Source organism: Lissotriton helveticus, chromosome 6, assembly GCF_964261635.1.
Source record: "Lissotriton helveticus chromosome 6, aLisHel1.1, whole genome shotgun sequence".
Lineage (NCBI taxonomy): Eukaryota > Metazoa > Chordata > Amphibia > Caudata > Salamandridae > Lissotriton > Lissotriton helveticus.
In genome coordinates, this window is record NC_136067.1 from 1772465706 (window position 1) to 1772477934 (window position 12229).

A 12229-nucleotide genomic window follows, 5' to 3' on the forward strand; every position below is an offset into this window, starting at 1 on the left:
ATGATACTGAATAAAAATCAGTGCTAATAGGCATCGACAAAGCGAATAGATTGAACTTGTTGTAGCTGTATGTGATCTTTGTCGTGCTTAGTGTTTGGAAAATACACTTAGTGACACACAGGGCTCGAGTCGGGGGTCCACGTGGGTGGACGGCGTCCCCCCCACTCTTTTCACAGGGTGGACACCGTCCCCTCTGCCAACAAGCTGGGCCCCACAGAAATGTGCTGAACGTGTCCCGGTGTAAATTTCAGACACCAGGACACGTTCAGCACGTGACGTCACGAGGTCATTTGCATACTATCAGTCCCCCCACTTCTTTTTATAGGACTTGTGCCCTGGTGACACATTCTGGTCAGTTGGCAACGCTGTGTCAAGCACATGTTTTAGGCCACGCCCATAATTACATAGGATTCTTCTGTTGTTAAGGATCCTAGTTACACTTCTGTGCCTATGCCCTTTTAGTTAGCCCCCCCCACACACACACACACACACGCACCTTTTTCATCCTAATTAGAGCACTGTATGTCAGCCATCTATGGCTGTGCTTAGGATAGGCAGGCTGGTGAGGTGTCTGGTTAAGAGGTGAGCTTTAACAATTGTTTTTTAAAGAGATGCATTTTTAACTAATCTTTTAATATCACGCTTTGGACTAAATGTACAGCGAGATTTGTCTAATTTTGCCCTGTTGCCTTTAGATCTGTTACTAGTCTGTCATGATCTTTAAAGTCTTGCTTTTGTTAAAAACAGAGTGCCTTTTGCCAAAAGCAATGTATGTCTTTATCTATAAATAACACATACATTTTTACTTTTGAACAGGAGAGCTTTTGAGCACAAGCATCATGAAGGACATTGAAGTGAGAAGAATGGGGTCGGCCCATGCGTTCTTTATATTGTCCATCATGTTATCGACCTTTATCCCACCTCTCTTCCTGGACAACTTCTCAGTCGTGGGGACACATCTTCCCTGGCTGTGGATTTGCTCTTTGTCTGTGGCGGCAGTTAATTTTGTTTTATATGTGTTGTTGAAAACCACACCCTCCCCCAAAAGAAATTCTTTTTATCACAAGGTAAGTATTAATCTTATTGAACTTTTTTCTTCAATTGTGATCACACGTTTGCCTTTGCAAAGACAGATTCACGAAATACTTTGTAATTTCCTCGAACCCCCCCCCCTCCCCCCCAACTCCCCTCCCAGCGTGACCCGACTGCAAAAAATCTGCAAGTAATTATGGTGTTGAGGTGGGAGCATGGATGTTCTGGAGATCAGAATGGGGTGGCTAAAGGGAATGTTGGAAAAACTCAAGTCATTTTATCTTGTGTATTGGCAAACGTTCCCATTGGCTTTTAACACCGTACCCTTCAATTCAGTGAAGACAAAATGCTTAAGCAAGTATGTAAAAGTTACCCAACATTCCAACTGTTTTAGAAGATGGGCTTTCTCTGAATGTAAAAATATTTTCCACACAGAGTGGAATGAAAAGATTAAAAGGATAGTTCCACATACAAACATTTGTTGCAGTGCTTTAAAACACTGTCATAACTCTCTCTTTTCCCAACTGTCAGTGAAACTTCATTCCACTTTTTTCTCTCTTGGTTTGCAGTCCAATGTGTCCATCTTATACCCCCTCAGAACTCTTATGATTTTTACACATTACATGTATCAGAAAGCCATTCCTGTGATGCACAGCAATGTTTTGCAGACACCTGGGTATAGGAATGAAGAGCACAGCCAGTAGCCGGGGCTGTAACGTTCATCTCTGTGCAGACTGCCATGTTGTGGTAGAATGGGCATCAGGCTTTTTTGGCAGATACTATTGGTAAAATCCTAGGCATCCTGTTTTTTCTTCTTGTTTTTAAAAGCAGTTGTTGACATTTCTAATTATGTTTGCAAACACAAGTAAATCACATTTTTCATAGTGATTGCCCGCATAGTAAGAAGACGTTTTCCTGACCTATCCAATATATTGTTCACCTTCCTCCATATTCCTGCCCAGTAGCCTTGTCATCAGCGTAGGCACTATCTGACTATGTGTACTATATCAGGATTTGACTGATGGCAGGCCCAGCCATCAGATACTGGCAAAGACCTGCTGCAGCTGTTTATCATGTGTTAGCAAGAGCTCCATCCAGTCTTCATAGGTTTAGTCTACTTGCAGCCCACAGGCTCATCTCTCTTTGAGGTGTTCTGATAGTAGATGCTGGTATCTCCTGCCTTTCATAATCCTACAGAGCCCCAGACTACCATGTTGCTAGTTCCCCAGGTCTCTAAGTATTTCAGAAGCCTTGATTCTTGGAGAGTCATCTGTTGAAGCCCCATCCAAGTGCTCAGACAGTGCAGTAATTGTCGATAGCACCAAACCAGTGCTAGATGCAGCCCAAAATTAAACCTGACTTCCAAAAATGTTTTTAGTTTGCCTTCTTTGCGATTGAAAAAGGATTCAACCATAGGGTTGCAGTCTCCCCCTCACTCCCCCCACCCAACTGATATGGTATCCAGATAATTCAGCAAATAGTGAGATGAGAGTAGTGAGATTTGTGATTGAGCTTATATGATCTGATAATGTCACCAAGATGTCATCAGCATACAAAAAGATTATGCTTCGCAGGCCGGGTTGACTGCACTTTATGGCCTTATCCTGTTTAACGGTCACCACCAGGAGTTCAGTGGCTAAAAGAAACCGTATCGGAGACTAAGGACAACCTTGTTGCCTGTCCCTTCTAATTTCAAAAGACTGGGCGGTGTTGCCATTACAAGTCAAACTGTGTTTGAGTAAAGCCATTTGACCTTCTGCAAGAATTCTGTCTCTATTCCCATGTGTGGTAGGATCTGAAACGGGTATCACCACTCTGTGATCCAATACCTTTACGGTGTCCAGTGAGATCATCACCTTTTCATCCATATCTTCGCTCACCTGCCGAAGAGCATGAACGAATGATCTCCGATGAGCCGCCAAAAGTGGTGCAGGACAAATCTTACCTTGTCTAGATGTAACAAAGATGGTAAAACAACTTTCAGGATAGTGTTTTGGCCAGTAACTTAACATCAACATTAATGAGCGAAATAGGCCTGTAACTCGCACAGTCCAAAGGATCCCTCTCCGCCTTGAGCATCTGGGAAATATCTAGCTGTATTCACCTCTGGCGTGTTTTGTTTTGCTCTTCTTAATCACCTTGACCGATAGCCGTCTATCCCAAGCACTTTGCAAGTGGGGATGTCATCCATCACTTGTCTAATTTCCTCTTCTGTGATGGCTCCTTCCAACAATTGGACCATTTCAAAGGACAGAGAGAACAAGTTCAGTTTTGCAAGAAATTGCTCTCCAACTTGTAGGGTTCCCTGGCATTTGACTAAGTGAGGGGCTTTATTGAAGGAACAAAAGACCGAAAGTACGTCTCATTCAGCCTTCGAGAAATCTTCCTGCCCACTTGCTGTGGCGGGTCAGATTTAATCAGGACAAACTACTTTTACGGCCCACTGGCCCATTCTGGCAAGCTGACAAACAGGTGTTCTGTACACTCACAAAGGGAATGTGTAATAAGAATGCCTTTAAATCTTGTTTTTATCTTGTCACATTTGCTCTGCATTCAGATACGGAGGTCAAAAGTCAGTTTGTCTTCTTACATGTCCTTTCTTTCTCTGGAAAGTTGGAGGATTTTATAAAGTGATTTTGTAAAGTCTAACAGTTGTGCTGCAAAGCATGTAAAATGAAAGGCTGTGAGAGGTTGGGCTTTGTTTTAAACAATATGTAAATAGCGTATAAGTCGTTCCAGCGGGTGGTGTGTTTTCCGAAGATAGGAACATCTGTCTTGAGCTTTAGGGAGTTGTCCTTCCTGCTGAGGCATTTTTAATGCAGTTGTGGAAGTTAGTCTTCTTTGAGGTGGAGTCGGCAGAGAATTATACAGCAAGCTGTGTGTCGTGCCTATTGTTGTGGCCAGTTTTGTGGCTATTTCAATGGGAAATGTGTGTAAATGGCCGTGCACTACCACATAATGCTTTAGTAATGTATTCATTTAAAGTGAGTTTTTACACATGGACGGAGAAATATTCCTGCCCCACCCTGATGACAATCAGGAGTCATGTGTACCCTAAATATGGGCCAGATTTGTATTTGACATGGAGCAAATGTTTAGTCTTTTAAATAAAAAAAACGGGGTTTTTTTGTACAGCATATGTGAAGGTGCTCTCATATGTGACAATGTCGAAAAAGGTGGCTCCATAAAATAAAATATTTGCCTAGGATCGCACAATTTGAGTCTGGGTTATCCTTCAAGTACATTACAGTTAGGTTGAGTAGATTACTCAAGTTACTAGACCTGCGAGTCTAGTAACATTTTAATGATTTTTCAAGGCCAGCTAATGTTTGCTTTTGACTGCTGGAATAGTATGAGTGACCTCTAGCTGCCATAGCTAGAAGACCAACAGGCCGCAGCATTCCTCTCCCTCCCATTCATAGTGGCGTTGGTTTAGGCAGTAAAGATTTTTTCTCGCTGTAGAAGCATATGTACACCAGGCTTCTCCAATAAGTAGCTCTTTGGCTATTGGCTCTCCAGTTACCTGTAAGTAGCCTACTAAATCAAAGGCTTTTGCTTGGTTGAATTAACATATGTGTTCCATAATTTAAACGTGTGTATTCTAGTCAAATATTTGTGTATTTTCAGAACTGTTAAGCGTATGTTTGGAGAAAAATGTTTGAATTTCCAATATATATTTAAAGCTGGTATTTGAGTGATAATTGGCGCTATGAGGATTATTACTCTCATTATCACCATGTCAGGGGCTTTGCAACTAGGGCTGTTATGTATTTCTCATGTATACAAGTCAAAAGGAAGGGTTTTTAGTGGTCAGGGAAATTCCTAGGCGCTCTGCTAATATATGCCAATGTCTGAAAGGATATCTAGTCTGTATGGTGCCTGTAGGAGAGGGGATAAGCTCTATAACCCCCCAATTACGTGTGGGTAAAACCCTCACAGTACAAACAAACAATGACCTAGGCACACATAAATAGTAAGTTTACATGGTATATACGAAATACACAAGCATTGTAGTATAATAAATGACAGAGGAAGGAAATATCTTCGGAAGATGTTGCGCAGTGTTCAGTCTTTTAATTTATCTTAATAGTCTTTGTACAGAAGAAAAATCAGCCGACAACGTATTTCGTTGCATTTGGAAAATGTTTCCGCAACTTCCTCAGGGCTGTAGGAATACGAAGAAAATCCGGACTGCCGCTCAGCCAGTGATAATTCCAACCCGGCTGGGCTTGGAGAAAACGGGGTAAATCAGGTTGTTCTAAAATATCTGACGTGCGGTAGGATTTAACATCCTGCACGTATTAAACTGATTCTCGATCTGTCATAAAACGATTATTTAAACGTCAGAATAATGGTCAAAAGTAGACAAACGTATGAAGTTGAAGTCAGTGTGGCGGGGCACCGTGAGGGGGTCCACAACCCGGAACACTGTGATCCATCGTGAGGGTGTCAAGGCATACTCACCTCAAGGTCAACTGCACTGCTGGGATTATCCGTTCCACTTTCCAAAACACCCTCACGGCGCCCCGCCACACTGACTTCAACGTCATCCGTTTGTCTACTTTTGACTTTTGGATAATAGTATTGTGCAAAGGCCGGAGACAAAGCATATTTTGGTCAAGGGAATATGGCAATGGTGACGTTCGCCTTTTCTATGCGAGCGCCCAGGCACAATATAATGTAGTGCTCATGTGTGCTATAGTCAACACTCTAATGTAATCACTTGCCACCATGTCCTAAGTGCGTATTAAGATGTGCCGTATATTAAGCTCTTGGCACTGAAATTGGAGTGTAGATTTTGACACTCTTGAATGCAGACTGTCATGCATTGGACTTAGCGCACATGAATGCGTAATTGTGTGCATGGCATTAAGTGCTCACAAGATGTTTCTGTTAATAACGATAACTGCACTGATTAAATTGGAGTATTGGGGCAGATCGGTTTACTATTAGACTTCGTCACAAATAATAAGCACCAGGGTTGTGACATGTGGTTAATGCTTGGCTTGTCTGATGGTAACAAGTGAGATCGCAAAACTTAAGGTTTTGTCATTATTTCAATTGTTTCGTTATGACACATATATGAGATCTGTCTAGCATCTTTTGACTTTTGAATCTGGAACTGAAACGTTACATTTGAACATTTGGATACACTTTCGACTAAATTGGACATCGCTAGCAACAGAAACCCCATTGTGGGTTGGAAGTATCACCACAATCAAAGTAGGTGATCGCACTTTTGGTTTTTGGATTATCCTCGCCATTACACTGGCAGATTGATGTACTCATTCTTGACTATTCATGTCGTTTTACAGGGCACGTTTACTAAGAAGACATAGGTATTTATCGCTATCTTCTGGTGTCACCACTTTGGGCTACATAGGTTTTTACTTCTGCGCCAACACAATTCCTTCCCCCACCAAACTTCTTCACCACAACAATTAAGCGACTAAACAACACGGACTGCTTTGTCATTCACAAATTATCTTTTATATCTCACTTTATTTTGGTTTCTTATAGCTTCTTGGTCATTAGGATACAAATTTGTATCCCTCACCTCATACGGAACTTCTTAATGTGGATTTCTGAGGCTCAACACCTTGTGCATGTTTATACGGATTTAGTTCATGTTTTCTTTTCACCTATGCTTGGGTGAATGTTAATGACTTTAAGTACACGTAATAATATATTGGGTGATACATTGCTTATTCTATCTGTTTTTTGTGCAGCCTTGAGAAAGTCGTGGGATGATTTCCCTTGTAAAGCGACAAAACACTTGTCGGCTGTCTGAAGATCTAAAGAGTAAAAAGAGAAGAACATGGACCAATTGATTGTATTTCATTGATGCTCACATTCTGCATTGTAATAACTATTGATACATGATTTTCATCATGTGTGTTGAGGATTTTTCTGTGTATGCTTTCAGTAGTGACCTTGATTTGTCTCTGTTTGACCCACTAGGCCGGCTTGTTTGTACTTGGAACCGGAGCCCCAGTTCCTTATCATCTAGCCTCCCCCTCTCTCCTACTAGGGTCAGCTCACCGGCCTCCTTGGGATAGCTCTGAGAGAGCAGTTTCAGCCGGTGTATGTGACGTTTCCAGATTAGTTGGGTCCCATGTATTCAGGAGTTTTTTAGACTCATCTCGATCATCAAATTCCTTAGTACAACCTTTTTTACTGCTTAACATGGTCACAAGTTCCAGTAGACCGTATTTAATTTCGTTTTTCTTCAACCAACGTCGCAAGTCAAGGAAACCTTTCCTACCTCAACATGGTCTAGTACGAAGATTCCTTAGTGACGTGTTTTGAGTTCTCCAAAAAAGAAAGGGCCCCATTGTTTAGCTGCCAGAAGAATGTCTCATTCCTGCTGATGACATAGGAAGCACACAATCACTTGCTTAAGAGCATCCCCCTGATTGTTATTGCGGATCCTAATCCTGTGGACCCTCTGTAGCTCTTCAGGGATTTTAGAGTCTAGTTTAGTGAGGTCTGGGATGAATCGATGCATAAAGGCCATTATGGTATTCTTTTCAAATGTTTTAGGAATACCAGAGAATCTAACATTATCCCATTTGTTCCTGCCCTCCAGTTCTGTTAGTTTCACCTGCATGGAGCAGTGATCTTGTTCCCTATGGATCGCAGTCATTCGTTTTTGTTCCACTTTTGCGTCTGTGTTCCATCACCAGTACTCTTGAGCTGAACTTTGTGAATTCAGCACTTATAGAGAGGATTTTAGAGGACGTTTTCAAGGTGTCCTTTACAATTGATGAAACAGACATCCTCAATGCCATCAATTCTTTCAGGATTGTTTTGAGTACTGCATATTGTGCCATTTCTTGAGAGGCAGGCAGGTTTCCCTTTCTCGTTTCCTGTGAATGAAAGCTGTCTGGCAGATTTTGAAATTGGCACATAAATCCCAGTGTCAATTATTATTAAATTTTAGCGGGCATGGCTAATGTCTTTGCGTAATGTACAATACACTCTTGTTTCATTAATCACTTTTATTACTTCCGAATCATTGAGTGACAAAAGTGGAAGTCCATGATCCAGTTTATGTAACCAGCAGATAAGGATCTGAAGGCATTCCGCTAGTTATTACCATACCAGTCATCGAAAGTTGGAGGTAAAATGACCATCTACCCCAAGCAGTCTGCATGATGCTTAATAAAGCTCCAGTTTTGGCAGGGTGTATCTGATCTGTGTGGGTAGGACTAGTGCAAGATCCAAGGGTCAGCCGCGCTCATGCAGGTGTTGTGCAGTTTGTCACAATATTTCCCTTTGCAGCAGCATGTCTGCTAACAGATTGCAAAGTCTCTGATAAAGCTGGATAATAGCCTCGGTAGGGGTGTAGGGCCAGAGTTATAACTGTCCAGAAAAAAAATCCCTCTGAGGCCTGTCAGGCATCAGCACTTCCAGATGAGCCAATTGCCATAAAGGGACTTCTGCCAGCGTCTCCCTCAAATCAGAGCCTGTTCCAGGCAGAGCAAGCCCAATCCAAGATGGCCACTGCAATATTATGGAGACAATTAGCCCTCTTTCTGTAGCCACTGTTGTCTGCTCCCTCATCCTGCGGCTTCTTCCGACTCTTATCAGCTGCCACTTCTCTTGCTACCCTTCCTCCATAGCAGGGGCCGCTCTTATGATGAGCTAATGAAAGCGCTAGGGCCCTTGATGAAATCTGGTCCTTGCAGCTCAGCCCCGACTTGACACCGGGTCTTCTTGCAGCTTTCATGGGCTTCACACGGTGCAGTGGCCTGGTCTACTCTTGCGTGTACCCCTTTTAGGCAGCAGGGTTGTGCATGAGATTGGTGGAGGTCTCCAAACTGCCACTCTAGATAGCGCCTTCACGGAGCTTCAGGAATACACCACCATCTTCCTCTGCGAATTACTCTGCTCCCCTAATGCTTGTTAAGTTCTGAAGTGGGTTATCAATCATATTATGGACCGACTGTGGCAATTGAACACCACATTTCTACACAAAATGCCTTTGTTCAGTTTGTAAATGGACTTCATCTCAAGGGGACTGTTTGCTCCATACACATGAACATCACAATGTGTCAGTGGAAAAGCCACAAATTCTGCTATCCATCGGTTGGCAAAGTGGTTAAATCGTTGTGTAGTAATGTGCATGAAAGGTGTTATTACCTGCTCGTGTCCCAGCAACTTCCCTACTGAGAACTAGTGGTAAGATGTTTCAACGATTCATTTTTAGGGCTCGGACTCCTCCCCACTGTAAGTGGGGGAGGAGTTTCGAGATCCTAATGTTAATGAAGAAAAAAAAGAAGTATCTCCTAGGGCCTTGGCGAGAGGAATTCCACACATTCCTTAGGGTTTTCTGTCATCTGGCCAGTGATTCGTCTTCCTTGTGTTTTCGTTTTAATAGGCTTGAAGTGATAGGGTAAATGTAGTTTTGTTCCGCCATTTTGGGCATATTTCGTTCGTGCTCGCGCAAAGAAGTACATAAATTATAATTAGGAGCTGTCAGGGTGCCTCCGTTAGTGAATCCAGATGGCCGGGCGCGTTCACAATTCTGCAGCGCTCAGCGCGCAGCTTCCTTGTTTTGTTAGGCACGGTGAGATTAATGCCGAGACACGAACCCCGTTCTCCAGCTTCGAGGGCGACCGCTCTAGCCGTAAGCCTACATCCTTGCGCTTTCATCCTTTTGGGATCGGAAAATGTATTACCAATTTATTGACACCGCTTTGGAGCAACAGAGCACGGTACAGAGCGCTAAAAAGAATGTGTTGCAATAAAGTTAAACGTACATATATATTTTTAATACAATACATTTTTTACAGGTACGCAACAATGCACTGCAAGGTTCACGCCTCATAAAGATGTTTATGTGTATTTCGAATAAAGCGCCTTTTGTTTTTTTCACCATTTCTTCGGCTTCCCCCGCTCGAAGCGCACTCGGGAATGTGAAAAAGTGTTCCTGAGACTCTGGCACTCGAGCGGGCTCCAAGCCGGAATCACACAGTGTCAAATATGACATCATTTTTTATTGCTCAGTCCTGCGGCACGTGAGCTGTGTGCGCGAGAAACCTCATTCCAGCCCACGGACACACGAAAAGTAGTTGTAAGAGCTGCGGCCATCATTAGCGGACACTTGGACCCTTTCTCTAAGAACAGAAAGTAGCCGTGAGAGGAGCGCCGGCAATTACTTCAGAGGAAGAGTTTGGAGCCGAGAACAAGACTTTCACTAACTCCTTGGATGGCGACAGAAGGGTTTCATACACTAGACACACATATGTCTGGAGGTGTCACAGTCCATACGTGGAGATGGACACTTCGCTGTTCTTCATTCGCAAAGATTAAAAGAAATACGAACTTGGCTGCGACATGAATGGCGGAAACGGTCGGGTGAACACAGTTCGTAAGAGATCCGTCCCGTGAAGTGCACCAAACGCGTTCTGGAGAAACCCTGTCCTGAGCCACTCAACAGCGGCGTGGGGATTCGATTCGTTTAAAAGAATATTTGTCCGACGTTGTGATTTTTCCTTCGGCTTCTGTGCACAGCATATAATACCATCTTAATTCAATGTATTTAGTTGTGACTGTGTAGTTCATTGTTTGTGGACGATAGTGAAGTTGAAATATCTAGAAAAGAGAATTTTGTACATATATAAATATAATAGTGGTGGACTGTATGGAGTATGATCGGACGCCTGAAACTGCAGCTGGTGTGTGAGTGCCGGCTCTTGTGACACTGTGTCTGTCTCCTGTCGGCTCCTCCTCACACGGTGCTGTGGCTCTCGTGACTCTGTGTCTGGCTCCTGCCTGCTCCTCACACAGTGCTGTGGCTCTCCTGACACTGTGTCTGTTTCCTGCCGGCTCCTCACACGGTGCTGTGGCTATCGTGACACGGTGTCTGTCTCCTGCCTGCTCCTCACACGGTGCTGTAGCTCTTGTGACACTGTCTGTCTCCTACTGGCTCCTCACACGGTGCTGTGACTCTGTGTCTGCCTCCTACTGGCTCCTCACACGGTGCTGTAGCTCTCGTGACACTGTGTCTGTCTCCTGCCTGCTCCTCACACGGTGCTGTGGCTCTCCTGACTCTTTGGTCTGTCTCCTGCCGGTTCCTCACACGGTGCTGTGACTCTGTGTCTGTCTCTCACTGGCTCCTCACACGGTGCAGTGACTCTCGTGATTCTGTGTCTGTTTCCTGCCTGCTCCTCACACGGCGCTGTGGCTCTCCTGACACTGAGTCTGTCTCCTGCCGGCTCCTCACACGGTGCTGTGGCTTTCGTAATTCTGTGACAGTTTCCTGCCTGCTCCTCACACGGCGCTGTGGCTCTCGTGACACTGAGTCTGTCTCCTGCCGGCTCCTCACATGGTCACACGGTGCTATGGCTCTCTGACACTGTTTCCGTCTCCTGCCGGCTCCTCACACGGTGCTATGGCCCGGAATACCAGGAGGACCCCCCCCCAGGCCGGAGTGGCGGTGCAGAGTGGCGGTGCAGAGTGGCGGTGCAGAGTGGCGGTGCAGAGTGGCGGTGCAGAGTGGCGGTGCAGAGTGGCGGTGCAGAGTGGCGGTGCAGAGTGGCGGTGCAGAGTGGCGGTGCAGAGTGGCGGTGCAGAGTGGCGGTGCAGAGTGGCGGTGCAGAGTGGCGGTGCAGAGTGGCGGTGCAGAGTGGCGGTGCAGAGTGGCGGTGCAGAGTGGCGGTGCAGAGTGGCGGTGCAGAGTGGCGGTGCAGAGTGGCGGTGCAGAGTGGCGGTGCAGAGTGACAGCAGAGTGACAGTGAGTGCAGAGTGACAGCAGAGTGACAGCAGAGTGACTGCAGAGTGACAGCAGAGTGACAGCAGAGTGACAGTGAGTGCAGAGTGACAGCAGAGTGACAGTGAGTGCAGAGTGACAGTGAGTGCAGAGTGACAGTGAGTGCAGAGTGACAGTGAGTGCAGAGTGACTGTAGAGTGCAGAGTGACTGTAGAGTGCAGAGTGACTGTAGAGTGCAGAGTGACTGTAGAGTGCAGAGTGACAGTGAGTGCAGAGTGACAGTGAGTGCAGAGTGACTGTAGAGTGCAGAGTGACTGTAGAGTGCAGAGTGACTGTAGAGTGCAGAGTGACTGTAGAGTGCAGAGTGACTGTAGAGTGCAGAGTGACTGTAGAGTGCAGAGTGACTGTAGAGTGCAGAGTGACTGTAGAGTGCAGAGTGACTGTAGAGTGCAGAGTGACTGTAGAGTGCAGAGTGACTGT

At 44.8% G+C, this 12229-nt stretch overlaps 1 protein-coding gene across 1 annotated transcript in view; it reads left to right on the top strand.

Moving 5' to 3' along the window:
• PIGF (phosphatidylinositol glycan anchor biosynthesis class F) overlaps positions 1-12229 on the top strand; it is a 114719-nt gene that overhangs the window by 30314 nt on the left and 72176 nt on the right. Inside the window, exon 2 of the mRNA XM_078649666.1 lies at positions 817-1067. Coding sequence (XP_078505792.1) covers positions 840-1067 — 228 coding nt within the window. The 5' untranslated portion in view covers positions 817-839. The remainder of the gene's footprint in view (positions 1-816; positions 1068-12229) is intronic.